At 39.4% G+C, this 14,266-nt stretch overlaps 1 protein-coding gene across 1 annotated transcript in view; it reads left to right on the top strand.

The window, feature by feature from the left end:
• The window catches only part of dip2a (disco-interacting protein 2 homolog A), a 214,836-nt gene that overhangs the window by 127,478 nt on the left and 73,092 nt on the right, over window positions 1-14,266 (top strand). The window contains exons 3-4 of the mRNA XM_036577004.1: window positions 4,092-4,211; window positions 5,671-5,790. Of these exons, the coding sequence (XP_036432897.1) occupies window positions 4,092-4,211; window positions 5,671-5,790 (240 nt within the window). The remainder of the gene's footprint in view (window positions 1-4,091; window positions 4,212-5,670; window positions 5,791-14,266) is intronic.

Below are 14,266 nucleotides of genomic sequence, written 5' to 3'. Positions count from 1 at the left end.
CAATAGGAGAACAGCATGGCTGAAAATCCACCAATAGGAGAACAGCATGTCTGAAAATCCAGCAATAAGAGAACAGCATGGCTGAAAATCCACCAATAGGAGAACAGCGTGGCTGAAAATCAACCAATAGAGGAACAGCACAGCTAAAAATCAACTAACAGGAGAACAGCTTGGCTGAGAATCCACCGATAGGAGAACAGCATGACTAAAAATCTATGAATAGAAGAACAGTGTGGTGACAATCCACTAATAGGATAACAGAATGGCTGAGAAATTAACCAATAGGAGAACAGAACAGCTATAAAGCCACCTATAAGAGAACAGCATGGGTAAAAATCCACCAACAGGAGAACAGCATGGCTGAAAATCCACCAACAGGAGAACAGCATGGCTGAAAATCCACCAATAGGAGAACAGCAAGGCTGAAAATCCACCAATAGAATGACATGAAGCACACTCACGTCATGTCCGAGTGGGTTTAAGTGGTGACGGCACAAACAAAAGTGAAAGGCAAACATGCCACCAAGTTTTCAAAGCTGAATTTGGAGGGTGGACATTCCAGCCATGAACAGCTCCAAACTCTCATCTGCCTTTTTAACGTTTTAATGCTGAGACCAGAAAGCAGCTGTTTCTGCTTCATAATCTACACCACTCCTTTAATATCATCATTTCTCAAAGCTGCATTTATTTGTAGAGAATGTGATCTTTCAAAGCTAAAAACTCAAGATTTTTTTGTCCCGAACTACCATTCAGATCAAGAGAGCACATGAAGAGGGAAGTACTTCACACTTCAGTTGTTTGATGAAACAGATCAATAGTCAGTGCTCACTCAGGAGCTTTCACAGTGCATCCATCAATAAAGGCAGCATGGAGCTTCTTTTATACAGTGATAGGAAACATGATGGCTCTCAGAAAGCTCCTGTTCCACATGCTGGTCCATTTTACTGACCGAAGTGGACACCAATTACTATGCAGGCATATTTTAATCAAATAAAGGAGACAAACACAAACATTGTGAATGGATTGCAGGAGATGGAGTTAATTGGGTGGCATTATATTCCCATTATTATGCCGTGGGTTTGCTTTTATTAGTGCAACAGCATTTTTCTATATTCATGACCTGAACAAAGTGGAGCTGATGGATGGCCTGAGCAGACTGTGGTCATTTTCCTGCATTGTAGCCTGATGGTCAGAGAATCTTTATCATTATTTTGTGCTGTTATTGCAGTTTCCAGCAGCCTTAAGAGGAGATACTGCCATAGTTTTATAATTAGATCAGATGAGACATTTCGAGCATGACTCAGCTGCTTATATTCAACCTTTTTTGCATGTTTCATCATCTAACTTTCATCTTTCATCCGTCTCTTTCCCGTTAGATAGGGAGGTATTTATAGGCCCGTTCGCTCGGCCTGGTAGGCGGTATAGCAGACGCAGGTTAGCAAACATCAAACGTAGCGCGTGTGGTTTCTATCCTGCCCTCGACTCTCTGTAAGGAATTACATAACTGCGCCACGGCATGACTCATCATTTTTCATCCTTTTGGAGAAGGTGAAAGGGATAGATTCCTCCCAAATTTAGAAAGCGTCTGAGGATCGGCCTTGACCTTGAGCGCCCTGTCATTTGAGGTTTGCTCTGAAGGATGCTTGAGATGCTTAAGTGACCCGTACCAGCTTTCATCCCCAAATTATCCTCAGCAGGCTGCCCACAGTCTGGACTGTTTCTGGTCTGCTTTGAGAGAAGTGATTCAATGTTTCTGTGGTTAGTGTGTGTATGTGCTGCATTAAAACTTTCCCTTTTCCTGAATCTGGTGAGTCTGGTTTCAGGGGTTTGGGTTTTTTGGGACAGTTTTAATTGTGATTTCCAGATCTCACACTAACCCGTAAATCAATTCCCCATCAAAAGACTCTTGTCTGGACTACCAGTGTGCCAGTGACTACTGATCATCCGGTTTGTTGTATTTAGTATTGTAAGTGTTGCAAATGTTGTAGAAATTCTCTTTTATTCAGTGTTAAGTTTTGGTTGAAAACAAAAGGGCTGGTAACACTTTATTTGGAGTGGTCCTTTGTAGATGATTAATAAACTCTTAACAGATTATCAGTAACACATCAACAACATAGTGAAGTAGCAGCAGTGAAGCATCTGAATACACTGAAGTCATTATTTTGATGTTCTGTTGATACATCATTACATTAAGTATGTTTGTTGTTAATATGTTACTTCCATTACACAAAACCTAACCTTACCAACCTTACCCAACACCTAACCCTCACCCTGGCCCTAATCCTAACCTTAACCTCAACCCAAAACCTAATCCTAACCCTGAAACTAAACCCTAAACTTAACCTCAACCCAAAACCTAATCCTAACCCTCACCCTGGGCCTAATTCTAACCCTAACCTTAACCTCAACTCAAAGCCTAATCCTAATCCTCACCCTGGCCCTAATCCTAACCCTAACCTTAACCTCAACCCTAATCCTAATCCTCATCCTGGCCCTAATCCTGACTCTAACCTCAACCCAAAACCTAATCCTAACCCTAAACTTAACCTCAACCCAAAACCTAATCCTAACCCTCACTCTGGGCCTAATCCTAACCTTAACCTCAACCCAAAACCTAATCCTAACCCTAAACTTAACCTCAACCCAAAACCTAATCCTAACCCTCACTCTGGGCCTAATCCTAACCTTAACCTCAACCCAAAACCTAACCTTACTGTATATTGGAATGGTGCAATACTGTGTGTATACTAATGTGTACATTGTGAAAGTGTGTATATTTAAGAGTCTAATGTGTGTGTGTGTGTGTGTGTGTGTGTGTGATATATATATATATATATATATATATATATATATATATATATATATATATTCATGATAAAATCATCAGTGTTAAATTAACACTCATTAAACTGGTCCCCAGTGTGCACTGTGTAGGTGTGAGTTTGAGCTGAGGGAACTGTCGCCACATTACCTCCAGTCTCGGATAATTCAGTGACTATGGAGTGAAAAAGTAGTGTATTCTTAAAATTAATAATACTGTTCATTATATTAAAGTCAACAGGAATCAGAGATCAGAATCAGAACGCATTTCCTGCTTTAACGTGATATATTTACAGGTCAAACAGGATACTTGGGCAGGAAATAATAGTGGATAGGACATATAATTTTATTCAGGGTTTGACTGGTACACCTTATTAGAAACAGCTCCTTGTATCTACACTCATTGTCCATTCTATCAGCTCCACTGACCACAGATGAGCACTTTGTAGTTCTACAGTTACAGGCTGTAGTCCATCTGTTTCTCTGCATACATTTACCCTGTTTCCCTGTTCTTCAGTGGTCAGGACCCGCACAGAACCCCCCATTAAGCAGATATTATTTGGGTGGTGAATCATTTTCAGCAGTGACACTGACGTGCTGGTGGTGGTTTGTTAGTGTGTGTTGCGCTGGTGCGAGTGGATCAGACACAGCAGTGCTGCTGGGGTCACCATGACTACAACACAAATATAGACACTTTATTTACTGTCCAAAACCACCACTGAACCTACACGAGTCTCCTGAGTTTGAAATAGATTTTTTAATAAAATGTAAGTTTTCTTTGAGGACCATTCTGCCTCACAACACCCTGAATGTATCCCTCCACCGTGAATATATACATAATAATCCAAGTTTAAGGCCAAAATCTTCTCAAAACTATCGTCGAACAATGTCTCGGGCATCAGGCTGTGTATTTATGACTATTTTATTGTAATAATTTTTCTGTGAGGGAGCTTTTAGAGGCAGTAAACTCTTCAGACGTCTGGTTCCTATCACCACCACTGTGAACTGTTCTTATCTGGTACGTTTGTGTAGTACAGAGGAGCAGAGTGTCACATCCATCTTTTTTCTTCTTCTTGTTCTTCTTCACCTCTCAAAATATGAGCCAGTGCTCCTTCCACAGCTTTTAAACTACAGCCACCAAATTTGCCAGTCTTCTCACAGCCATAGTGGAGAGGACTGTTTGTGTTTGTCTCATTGTTTATCTCCATATCTTTACATCTGAATGCAGAAGCATGTGTGAGGGTTGACCGTGTCATTCTCCTGTCCTGCAGGTGTGGATCCATCCCTACAGGTAGATCACCGGATCCAGGCGACCTCCCAGGCTGCCCCGCCCACCTCCAAACACAACAAACCCCGGGCAGCTAACTCACGGGATGAGCGCTTCAGATCAGGTGAAAACTCCACACTCCTCAACACTTCAGCTATGACAGTGTGTATAACTGACAATATGGGAAAAAAAACTGTGTATTACAATTATATTATTATTATTATTATTATTATTATTATTATTATTATGTGCCATCAAGTGGATGCCGCTTCCTGGCGACCATATGGATAGTGTTCTTCCATATTTTTTTAATGTTATTCCAGTCTTCTGTTTGGGTCTTTAGGCTTCTTAATAGCTTGTTCATGATTCCTCAAAATGTACCCATCCATCTTGTTGCTGATGTTTAGCACGTTGAAAATGAACTAAAAAAGGACTCAGTCAAAACTTGGTGAGGGACGCATCTTCCACAGATCTACTATTGCCATCATATCTTCATCAGTATAATGTTGATTTTGAGAATTTGAGACTGAACATTCTACCTAAACAAGACCTTCTTTTTGAGCCTGTGTGTGTGATGTTAATATGTAACATCCTAAACACTCCTGTCCCTTTGTCAAAAAAAAAGAACATTATAAAAGTGCAGTTCAGGAAAAGTTGTAGTTGTAGTGAAGTGTCATCTTTAGTTTGGCCACAAAACTGTAAATAGTCTTGTAATAAAGAACCGAATTGCAGATTATCTAGTCACTTAGCTTGGCTGAGATCTTCTTCTGTGAAGCCAGTTCACCTGAAGTCATTTGAAATGTCTCATTTTGCCTGATGAACGAGAGCTGAGATGTAGGATGATGTCCTAAATTGTACACTGTACCATATAAATGGCTTTTTGTACAGGCGTGATATCTGTTCAACCAGCTCAGCTCAACAACCGCATTTAAAGAACAATATTCGCTGCTGTCGGAACAAAACCTCGTATCTCCAAAATGTTAACTTTACAGGAGAAGGAAAAAAACATTCTTAAATTGAATGGAAGATAATGGAACTATATTTTTATATTTTATATAAGTACTTTTGGAGCACTTCTGTTTGAACCATTCATCATGAAATTTTGGCACATTGTAAAGGTCAGCTGGTATTTTCAAATTCTGTAAAAAAGTACAAAACGACAAAAATGGAGATGCACGGTTTTGTTTCGACAGCAGCAAAATGCTAGATGGAATAAAGGTGGTGTTAATGTAGTATATCAGTTCAGCCAACATGTTTACATATTAAGTTATGTCCACGTATGGGAGTGTTATTGTCTTGAGAATAGAAAAAATGAACAATGGGTTTTTAAACCAGTCAGTTTTTGACCTCACTGGGGGCTGTTTGCGCAGTAACTGGAATAAACATACTGGGCACAGGCCTCCAACACAAAATAATGTGATTGTAATTTTGACAAACAAGTACAGTAATGAAGAACAATGGAGCTGAAGAGAGGCTTTCCTCCTATAGTAATGTCAGGCCTCATAGCTGCATGCACAGCAGTCAGTAACGGTGGGTAACTGAAAGTGGTGCAATGTTTTATGTATGTGTGCTTGTTCCTGCAGACCTGCATACAGAAGCAGTCCAGGCAGCCTTGGCAAAGTACAAAGAGAGGAAGATGCCAATGCCCTCAAAGAGACGGTCTGTTCTAGTGCAGTCTTCAGTGGAGGCATGCACACCCCCAGGTACAGACACATACACCATCTGCAGCCCCTTCACTTTCAAAGGCCTCACTGTGGGACTTATGTGTACACTCAGCTCAATACTTCTACTGCAAACACTCCAGAGGATCTGCAGGTTTATATTCAAACCCTCAATACATCTTTTTAATTTGATTCTTTTCAGGGAAACTGAGCTGAATTCAAATAACCCTTTACTCAGATTCGCTCTGTTCCAGATGTGGAATATACAGAACTCAATTTGAGTTGGGATAGTGTGTGAAATGCAAATGAAAACAAGAGGCCATGATTTGTAAATCCACTTTATACATCAAATCAGTACAAAAAAACAGGATTTTTAATGTTTTATCTTATGACCTGAGTTTTGTAAGTATACGCCCATTCTGAAATTGGTGCCCTTTTTAAGTAACTCCTGTAGTTTGTTTATGATAATAACAAATAATGTTATCTGGGACAAATAAGACGGCCTATCCAGATTGTTACCGGTGTAAAGTTCAAAATCCAGGGTCTGTTATGGTATGGGGGGGTATATCAGTGGGTAACTTGCACATCTGTAAAAGCAGCATTAACACTGAAAAATGTATACACATTTCGGAGGAATGTACACCGATCAGACATAACATTATGACCACCTCCTTGTTTCTACGCTCATTGTCCATTTTATCAGCTCCACTTACTATATAGGTGCACTTTGTAGTTCTACAGTTACAGACTGTAGTCCATCTGTTTCTCTGTATACTTTGTTAGCCCCCTTTTAACACTGACGTGGTGGTTGTGTGTTAGTGTGTGTTGCGCTGGTCTGAGTGGATCAGACACAGCAGTGCTGCTGGAGTTTTTAAACACCTCAGTGTCACTGCTGGACTGAGAATAGTCCACCAACCAAAAATATCCAGCCAACAGCGTCCTGTGAGCAGCGTCCTGTGACCACTGATGAAGGACTAGAGGATGACCAACACAAACTGTGCAGCAGCAGATGAGCTATCGTCTCTGACTTTACATCTACAAGGTGGACTGACAATGTAGGAGTGTCTAATAGAGTGGACAGTGAGTGGACACAGTGTTGAAAAATGTAAAACAAAAATAGTTATGATAAAGTAAAATGAAGAACAAATATTCAAAATTCTGCACTAGGTTTCTAGGTCACTATTTAAATTAGTTTCAGATGTCTGACAGCTCATGCTGTCATTTAACCTAAATGGTGACATGCCAAGTACTAAGAAATTCTGAAATTCATGTACAGTACAGTACAGTACAACAGAATTTACTAATCATTGTTCTCTGTTTTTTTTTTTTTTTAGTAGTATTTTATATACTCTCCCATTTCTAATTCTATAGTACTCTGGGTGAGTAAGATTAAATTATCACAAAGCAGCTCTGTGATAATGCATTGAGTATATTTATATTTGACATTCAGCTTCATGATCATTGAGTACATTTACATGCACTTAATAATCTGATAATTGCAGAAAGTCAGATTTTGTTAGTAATCCTATCAACTCGTTTACATGCACTGGAGTAATCAGATAATGGGGAAACTCCAGGTCTACATGAGTCAGACAGTAATCAGATTTCTGCTATACAACCTGCTAATAAACTCACAGAAGAAGACGTGATGTAAACATAACGTAAAACTCAAACTTCATTCCGCGGCTTTTTTAAAAACATTTCGTCACTTTACCTGAAAATATGAACACACATCATCTAGAAGATGAAGAATATTTAAATCCTTCATTTCTTCAAGCATGTATTTGGTTTCAACGTCGTTCCAAAAGTGTTTTGCTGCGTCTCGCGGCGACGCTGCTCGCTAATTTCTGGTACCGCCATCTGTTTTTTGCTCACGTGCAGACTGAGAAATCCGAAAGAAATCAGAGTAAGAGTTTCATGCACTGAGAAATCTGATTACTGAGCTAAAATCCAGCCTCTATCAGATTTTATCAGGATTTATAGACCTTACTCCAGTCTAAGAAATCGGAGTGTGCTGTTTACATGACCATTTCAGTAATCACATAACCGCAGAAATCCGATTATGATTGGATTATTGAGTGCATGTAAATAAGTATCTTCCTTGATATGAAGAGCCGGTTTTGTCTAAATAATGATTTGACAGTTTTCTTTTCCAAAAGTGTTAAAAGCTCATATTGAAACTCTTCTGGTGTAAATATGCTTTAAACAGCCAAAAGGTTTGAGTGCTGACATCACAACAAGGGGATACAATGTGTGGGCTTTGGCTTTACTCCCAGGCAGCACAGTCACTAATATTTATGTATGATATTGTTTTCCTCTAAATAAACCTGCTTAGGCTTTAGTGTGTTATATTATTGCAAACTGTCCAAAAAAATAATATAAATAAATAGATAAATAATTTCTATTAAAACATAAAAACATTGTGAAAAGCTGGGTTTCTCCAAATTGACAGTGTTATTGCAGCCTGTGATTGGCTGGGATGAGCTCCATTTCCAGCAGTAAGATGTAACCTTCTTGACCAGTTGTGCCTCTTGGGAGTGTTGGCTGGCCTCCATTCTGACCGATGATAGCGCCAGCGTGGCATTTTGATATTTACAAATGCATAAAGAATGCAGGAATATTTTTCTGAATAATGATCTCGTTATTTTGCTGTGAAAAGGGCTGATTCTCACTGCAGCTCTGCTCCCAGTCCGCCTGCCCACACTGCTTATGTAACTCAGCATATAGAAATAGTTCAGCTCTGCTGTCTCTCTGACCCTAAGTGTGCAAAGGGAGCTGACTGTAATGTTAATGGAGTCTTCTCAGTTCAGCGAGTGCAAACTTACCACAAAAAGGAGTTTGCAGAGCTCAGGCTTTTGTGGTTGGGTGTGTTTGCGGAAAAATATTGAACGTACCCCTCGTTTTTAAATCAGATATTAATCCTAGCCTTGAATTTAATTGCATTTAATTGTCTGTGAGCGTCTGGAGATGACTTAGCAACCAAAAGCATATCTGATGTGTGTTAATTGGAAAATTCTTGTCTAGAGTTTCTCTTTGCTTTATAGAAAGTTAATCAGCAAAACAGTATTTTAATTAAGATTTTCTCTGTTGTTTAATAACCTTTTACTCTGCCTTATTTCTGAAAGTTTAAACTTCTTAGGCTGGCTTTACACTGTGAAACATCCTTGCAACTAGTTGCATGTTGTGAGTTGCGTGCAGCTTCATTTCCGTGCAACTTGACAGTTGCATGACGCAATTCAAAGACAATCACAATTGCATGCGACGCGTTCAGTTACTGTGCTAGTTAGACAAATTAACAGCTCCTATTTTTAAAGATCTACCATTTTTCTTATATGAAATAATTAGCGACGATTCCTATTTGTTTCTATATTTTTTTCAGCTGTTAGCATTAGCTAGCTAATTAAAGCAGGTAGCTACAGAAATGTTAGCTTCGAGAAAATTTTTTGTTGTCATGGATCCAGAAACTGACAAAATGAAACACATCCAACCTTGGATAAAGTTGATCAGAAGTCAGTCATACACCAGTACACCACCTTCTTTTTTTTTTGTGTGTATTGATCCGTTGAAATCAATCACTTTGATTGAAGTCGTGCAACGTGATCACATGGTGCGTTATCAGCGTTTTCATTGGCTGTTTCATGAAGTTTGCTCCACAAAATGAAGACGCTTGCAACTGTTGCGGCTGAGTTTCAAATGAGCTGCAGGATGCTTTACATCATGCAACTCGAGTGCAATTTGGTTTCATGTAGGTTTCAAGCAACTAAAGTTGCACGAAAGTTTCACTCTGTAAAGCCAGCCTTATATTTCCATTCTAGTAACATCCTAAACCTTATTAATCAATAATTAACTGCTAGAAAACAAGCAAACTGGCTGTGTTATTATGGCTAATGAATAAAATGTCTGCAGTTGTGTTGTATTCGTGACGATCCCATGATCACCAGCACTGTAAAGAGTCGTAAGCTTCTCCACGTTGAACCATTTCACATCTCAACTGCTGAATTATGTTGAAATTAGTCCCCTTTTATTATAGAAGTGATACTTCAGTCGAGCTCTACTGATTATGTCATTGTTTTATCGTAATATACAGTGGCCTCCTGGCCTCTGGCCAGCTCTGGTCTTTGTTTAATGAAGTAAAGAGTCGCAGTAGACCAGCCGTCTTTGGCTAATCTTCTCTCTCGGGTCTGGGCTAATGGCACCCAGTGAAGGGTTAACGGGATTAGGGGTTCAGGGGTGGGGGTGTTGAGTGGGTGGGGGTCACCCCCAGCGTTTGTGTGACTCATTCAGACAGCCTTTTGGGATTTGCTTCACGGTCTACTGACTCCATTGTGCTTTGAAAAGTGATACACATACACACCCACGCAGACTAAACGGTCTGATTAGAGCAGAGATGGGGTGATGCGGTGATCCAGCTGGCCTCCAGACGCACCCCTCTGTCCTGCCTTCCCACACCCAGAGAGAGGGCTTCACCCTGGACATGTTCTCTCCACGAGTCTGGACTGCTCCAGGTCCAGATCCATACTTGTCAAACTTCGCAGAGTAAGAGTTTCAGTCCCTTTTTAGCTTAGCTTTTGTGTGTTTTGCACAACACGTACGTCGCATAGCTGTAAACGCCAGCGGCAGCCATCTTGAGTCCTGAATTTTGTCTGTTTGTCCGTGTTTATAGACGTCAAACAAATCTGTTAGAGATTCCTGAACAAATCCACACGGTTTAAGCCGAGTGTGTGATTTATGAAGTTAGCACTATGCTAATTGCGAAAAAGCAGTGGTTGGTGGTTGGTAGCCTCGGAGCCAGTAGTGGCACCAGGACTGTCATTTTTGGATGGCACAACACATTTGCGGGTGGGTCGAATCTAGAATTTCACTCTTGTGGGGTGGTGGGGGGTATTGGGGGGGAGGCACAGTCTACAAAAAACAAAATATAATCATTAGCAAATTGCTTGCTAGGTGTCATTCAAGCACTGCAGAAGGACACGCCGGCCTGATAGCTGACCAGAATGTTTAAAACTCTGAGCTCATAGGAACGAAAAATGAACTCTGATCTCTCGCTCTTAATGACCAACATAACTTTAATATCCCTCCTGAAAAAAACCCATAGAAACCATTGTGTTTCTGTTGGTTTGTGATGGTTTTATTATGTATTTTGGCTTTTTTAATGGGTTGGTATCACAATGTATAGGATGCTAATGGTTTAACAGGTGACCAATGGCTGATTCTAAATGCATTAGATGGTTTCCTAATGGAATCTAAAGGTGTTCTGCAGATAACTAGTGGTCTCTATTGGAAACCATTAAGCCAATTCCCATTAGAAAGTGCAACCATTAGATTTTAATCCTTATGGTTTCTAACAGTCCTTTTTCAGAAGGGATGCTGGAGGTTTCTGCCATTTATGCCTTTGTGTTAATGAACAGGTTGATAATTGTGTTGCGTTCTGAGTTGGCTAATTGTTTACATGTATATCATTTTGATATTATATTACATTTCATTCAAAAGAACAAATATTTAGTTCATATTTTTAAATAAAAATGAATATCAAGCCCAAAAACATCATTGAATTTGCTGTGATAAGGTAACACACACCTTTATCAGCCTTTAGGCTGGAGCATTAGGTAGAACTGGGTGCTAAGTTAGCCTAGTTAGCTACAATAGCCTTAACCAATACTACTGATAGTGGTAAACAGAAACATTCTTAAGTGGCAGAGCGAGCATTACAGTCAACACTCCAGTTAAGATGATGTTAATGCTAAGATGCTTTTTAAGAACTGGGCCCTCCCAGAGGAAAGAAGTATCCTAAATTAATCTCCTCTTGATCTCAGGTTCTTCTCCTAGACACAGTTAAGTCCAGTTTGAAATCAGAGTGAGACTTCAGCCATTTTCTCCTGTTTCTGAAATTTGGCTCCTGAGAAATAAATAAACCTCAGATTTTCTCACTTTGATCGAAATGTTGTCACATGTATGAATTAACTCTTTAGTGTCTGACTCGTCTCACTCCAGTCTCGGCTGAATATCTCCATAAGAAAAGTCTGAGATCTCGTAGTTTTCTTATACAGCTCTATTCCATGATACAGAACTCTCCCAGCAGTCTGTCAGTGCAGAAGGAGAACTCATGCTTTTCTCCTGCATCACCAGAACTTCTCACAGTGAGATGCTGATGTTAATCTTCTTGTTTCTCCTAAGGGGGGGTTTAGGAGAAACAATTCAGAAATCAGTGATCCATCGTTAACAGTGGTGGACAGTAAATGCAATTCGTTTCTGTACTTAAGTAGTTTTTTCTTGTACTTTTCTGAAGTTTTTCCATTTTGGGTGACTTTTTACTTTCACTCAACTACATTTCAAAGTCAAATATCTCACTTTTTACTCCGCTACATTATGAGAAGTCGTTCCTTTTGGCTTGTGTGTGTATAAAAACATAACATCAAAATGAAAGAAGCGTGAAGTAAACACACCAACCACGGTGCAGCGCACTTTGTTTTGAGCTTGTTTTGACCTCTTGGACCCAGTGCAAGTGTACGGTTCAATGTCAGTGCAGCAGCGTAAAATTTTGGCAATTTATACAAAATTTATCAAAACTGTCACTTTTTTAAAGCAAGTTTTTATTCAACTTAAACTTGTAACCAAGTTGCAAGTAAATCTTAAACTGAAACTTTGCTTGTTTGTATAAAGTGATTTCAGAGCCACTCAGTTCTACCTGATGGAAACTGTTTGCCTTCAGTGTTTTGTGCTTATGATCATTTTAATAGACATCAGCGTCACTAATTAATGACACTCTATTAAAAGACTGGTTTACCGAGAGAGACACTGGAGTATTTTCACCTAAAATGAATTAATGAAGCGAGTCTTGTTACAAAAATGATAACAGGACATCAGAGCCATAATTAATCTTTTAGTACTTTTACTTTTGATACTTAAGTACATTTGAAGGCAAAAACTTTAGTACTTTTACTCAAGTGGAGGTCTAAAGGGAGGAACTTCTACTTTTACTGGAGTAATATTTTACCTTGGGTGTCTCTACTTTAACTCAAGTACATGGTTTGTGTACCTCGTCCACCACTGTTCATTAATAATGAACTTATTAGTTCATAAGATGTTAATATTGAAAGTAAATTTGACCATTTTACCATCCTTTTGAATGGACTAGTGATAAAGTGGTCATGCCCAGGCCCCCAGGGTCCAGTGGTAGTTCCTCCACTCCTCACTGCTCCAGAGCTGAACTTCAGACACATCTTGACTGATGGACTGCATTTCCAGTAAGGTTGAAAACTGTAAATACATTTTTTGCTGAACTATCGCTTTAAAGGACTGCCTATGTGTCCTTGAATGTAAGCTGTTCCACCTGTGGTGCTTTAGCAGTCAGAGTGTGTCCCACACGTTCGGCCTCCTCCCCAGCCGCAGACTGTTCAGTATCAGCTTCCTGATTTGCTGGACTCGTGCCGCAGCGATCGCTCTCTCTGGGTTATTAATAGCACAATTAGCGTTAAACGAATCCTCTCCCACCTGCAGACTCTTCATCAGTCTATCTCTCTCTCTCTCCTTCTATCTGTCATCATCTCTCAAAGTCTCTCTCAGTTCAGTTCACTTTTCTTTGATACAGCGTGACAGTGGTGAGATGTGTTATTGACAAAGAAATTAATGTGAACATAAATAGAACTAGAAGAACAAGGGGGGCACATTAGATAGAGCTCAGTGGTCCGTGAACATGTGTGCATGTGACATGTGACCATGAAATCTGATAAGAAATGAATGTACTCATTTTTTTAATGGTAGGAAGACATATGTTTTTTTTTATAGCAGGTTTCCAGACAAAAGCCACAACATGCTTTATAACATCATAAATTCACAGGAAAAAATATAAGAATTAAAATAGAAAGTAATAACAAAGTTAATAGGAGATAAAAAGATACACACAAAAAGATACGCATAACACGAGACAGAAATTCACAGTAAAAGTTCAATTTTATATGTAAATACAAATACATACATATTAGATTTGAAAAGCTGTTAATCTGGGTCAGGGATGAGCAACCAAAATGTTAAGAAGAGCCGTTTTGTCCTTTCAGTAAAAAACGAACCACCTTGGCAGCCACAACATTTTATGTCCATTTTACCATCTTGGCTGTAAATATATCTCAGTATGTGCTGATGTTCTAGTATAGACTAAAAAATATATAATAAACGAAAACACAAACTTACTTTGCTCTGCTTTAAGCCTTAGATTAGCTATAGCCGCTTTTCTCGCATCTCCAGCAGGAAACTTTTCCAAAAGTAGAACAGTTTCTTGTAAAATGTCTCTCAACGTTCAACTTTTTATGAGGCTGAAGTCGCTTCTTATTTGCCAGCTTCCTGTTCTAATATTCCCGTTCCACCTTAAATGGTGCCTGAGGCGCCAGAATGTAACTTCTGAACCATTTAAGGTGGAACGGAAAATTCGAACGAGAAGCTGGCGAATGAGAAACTGATTTCAGTTTTGCAACTTTTCAGTGTTTGACAGTTTCTTGTTGCAGATTAAACGTATCAGGAAACC

This window comes from Colossoma macropomum, unplaced genomic scaffold, assembly GCF_904425465.1.
Source record: "Colossoma macropomum unplaced genomic scaffold, Colossoma_macropomum, whole genome shotgun sequence".
Classification (NCBI taxonomy): domain Eukaryota; kingdom Metazoa; phylum Chordata; class Actinopteri; order Characiformes; family Serrasalmidae; genus Colossoma; species Colossoma macropomum.
This window is presented reverse-complemented; position numbering and strand designations above follow the sequence as displayed.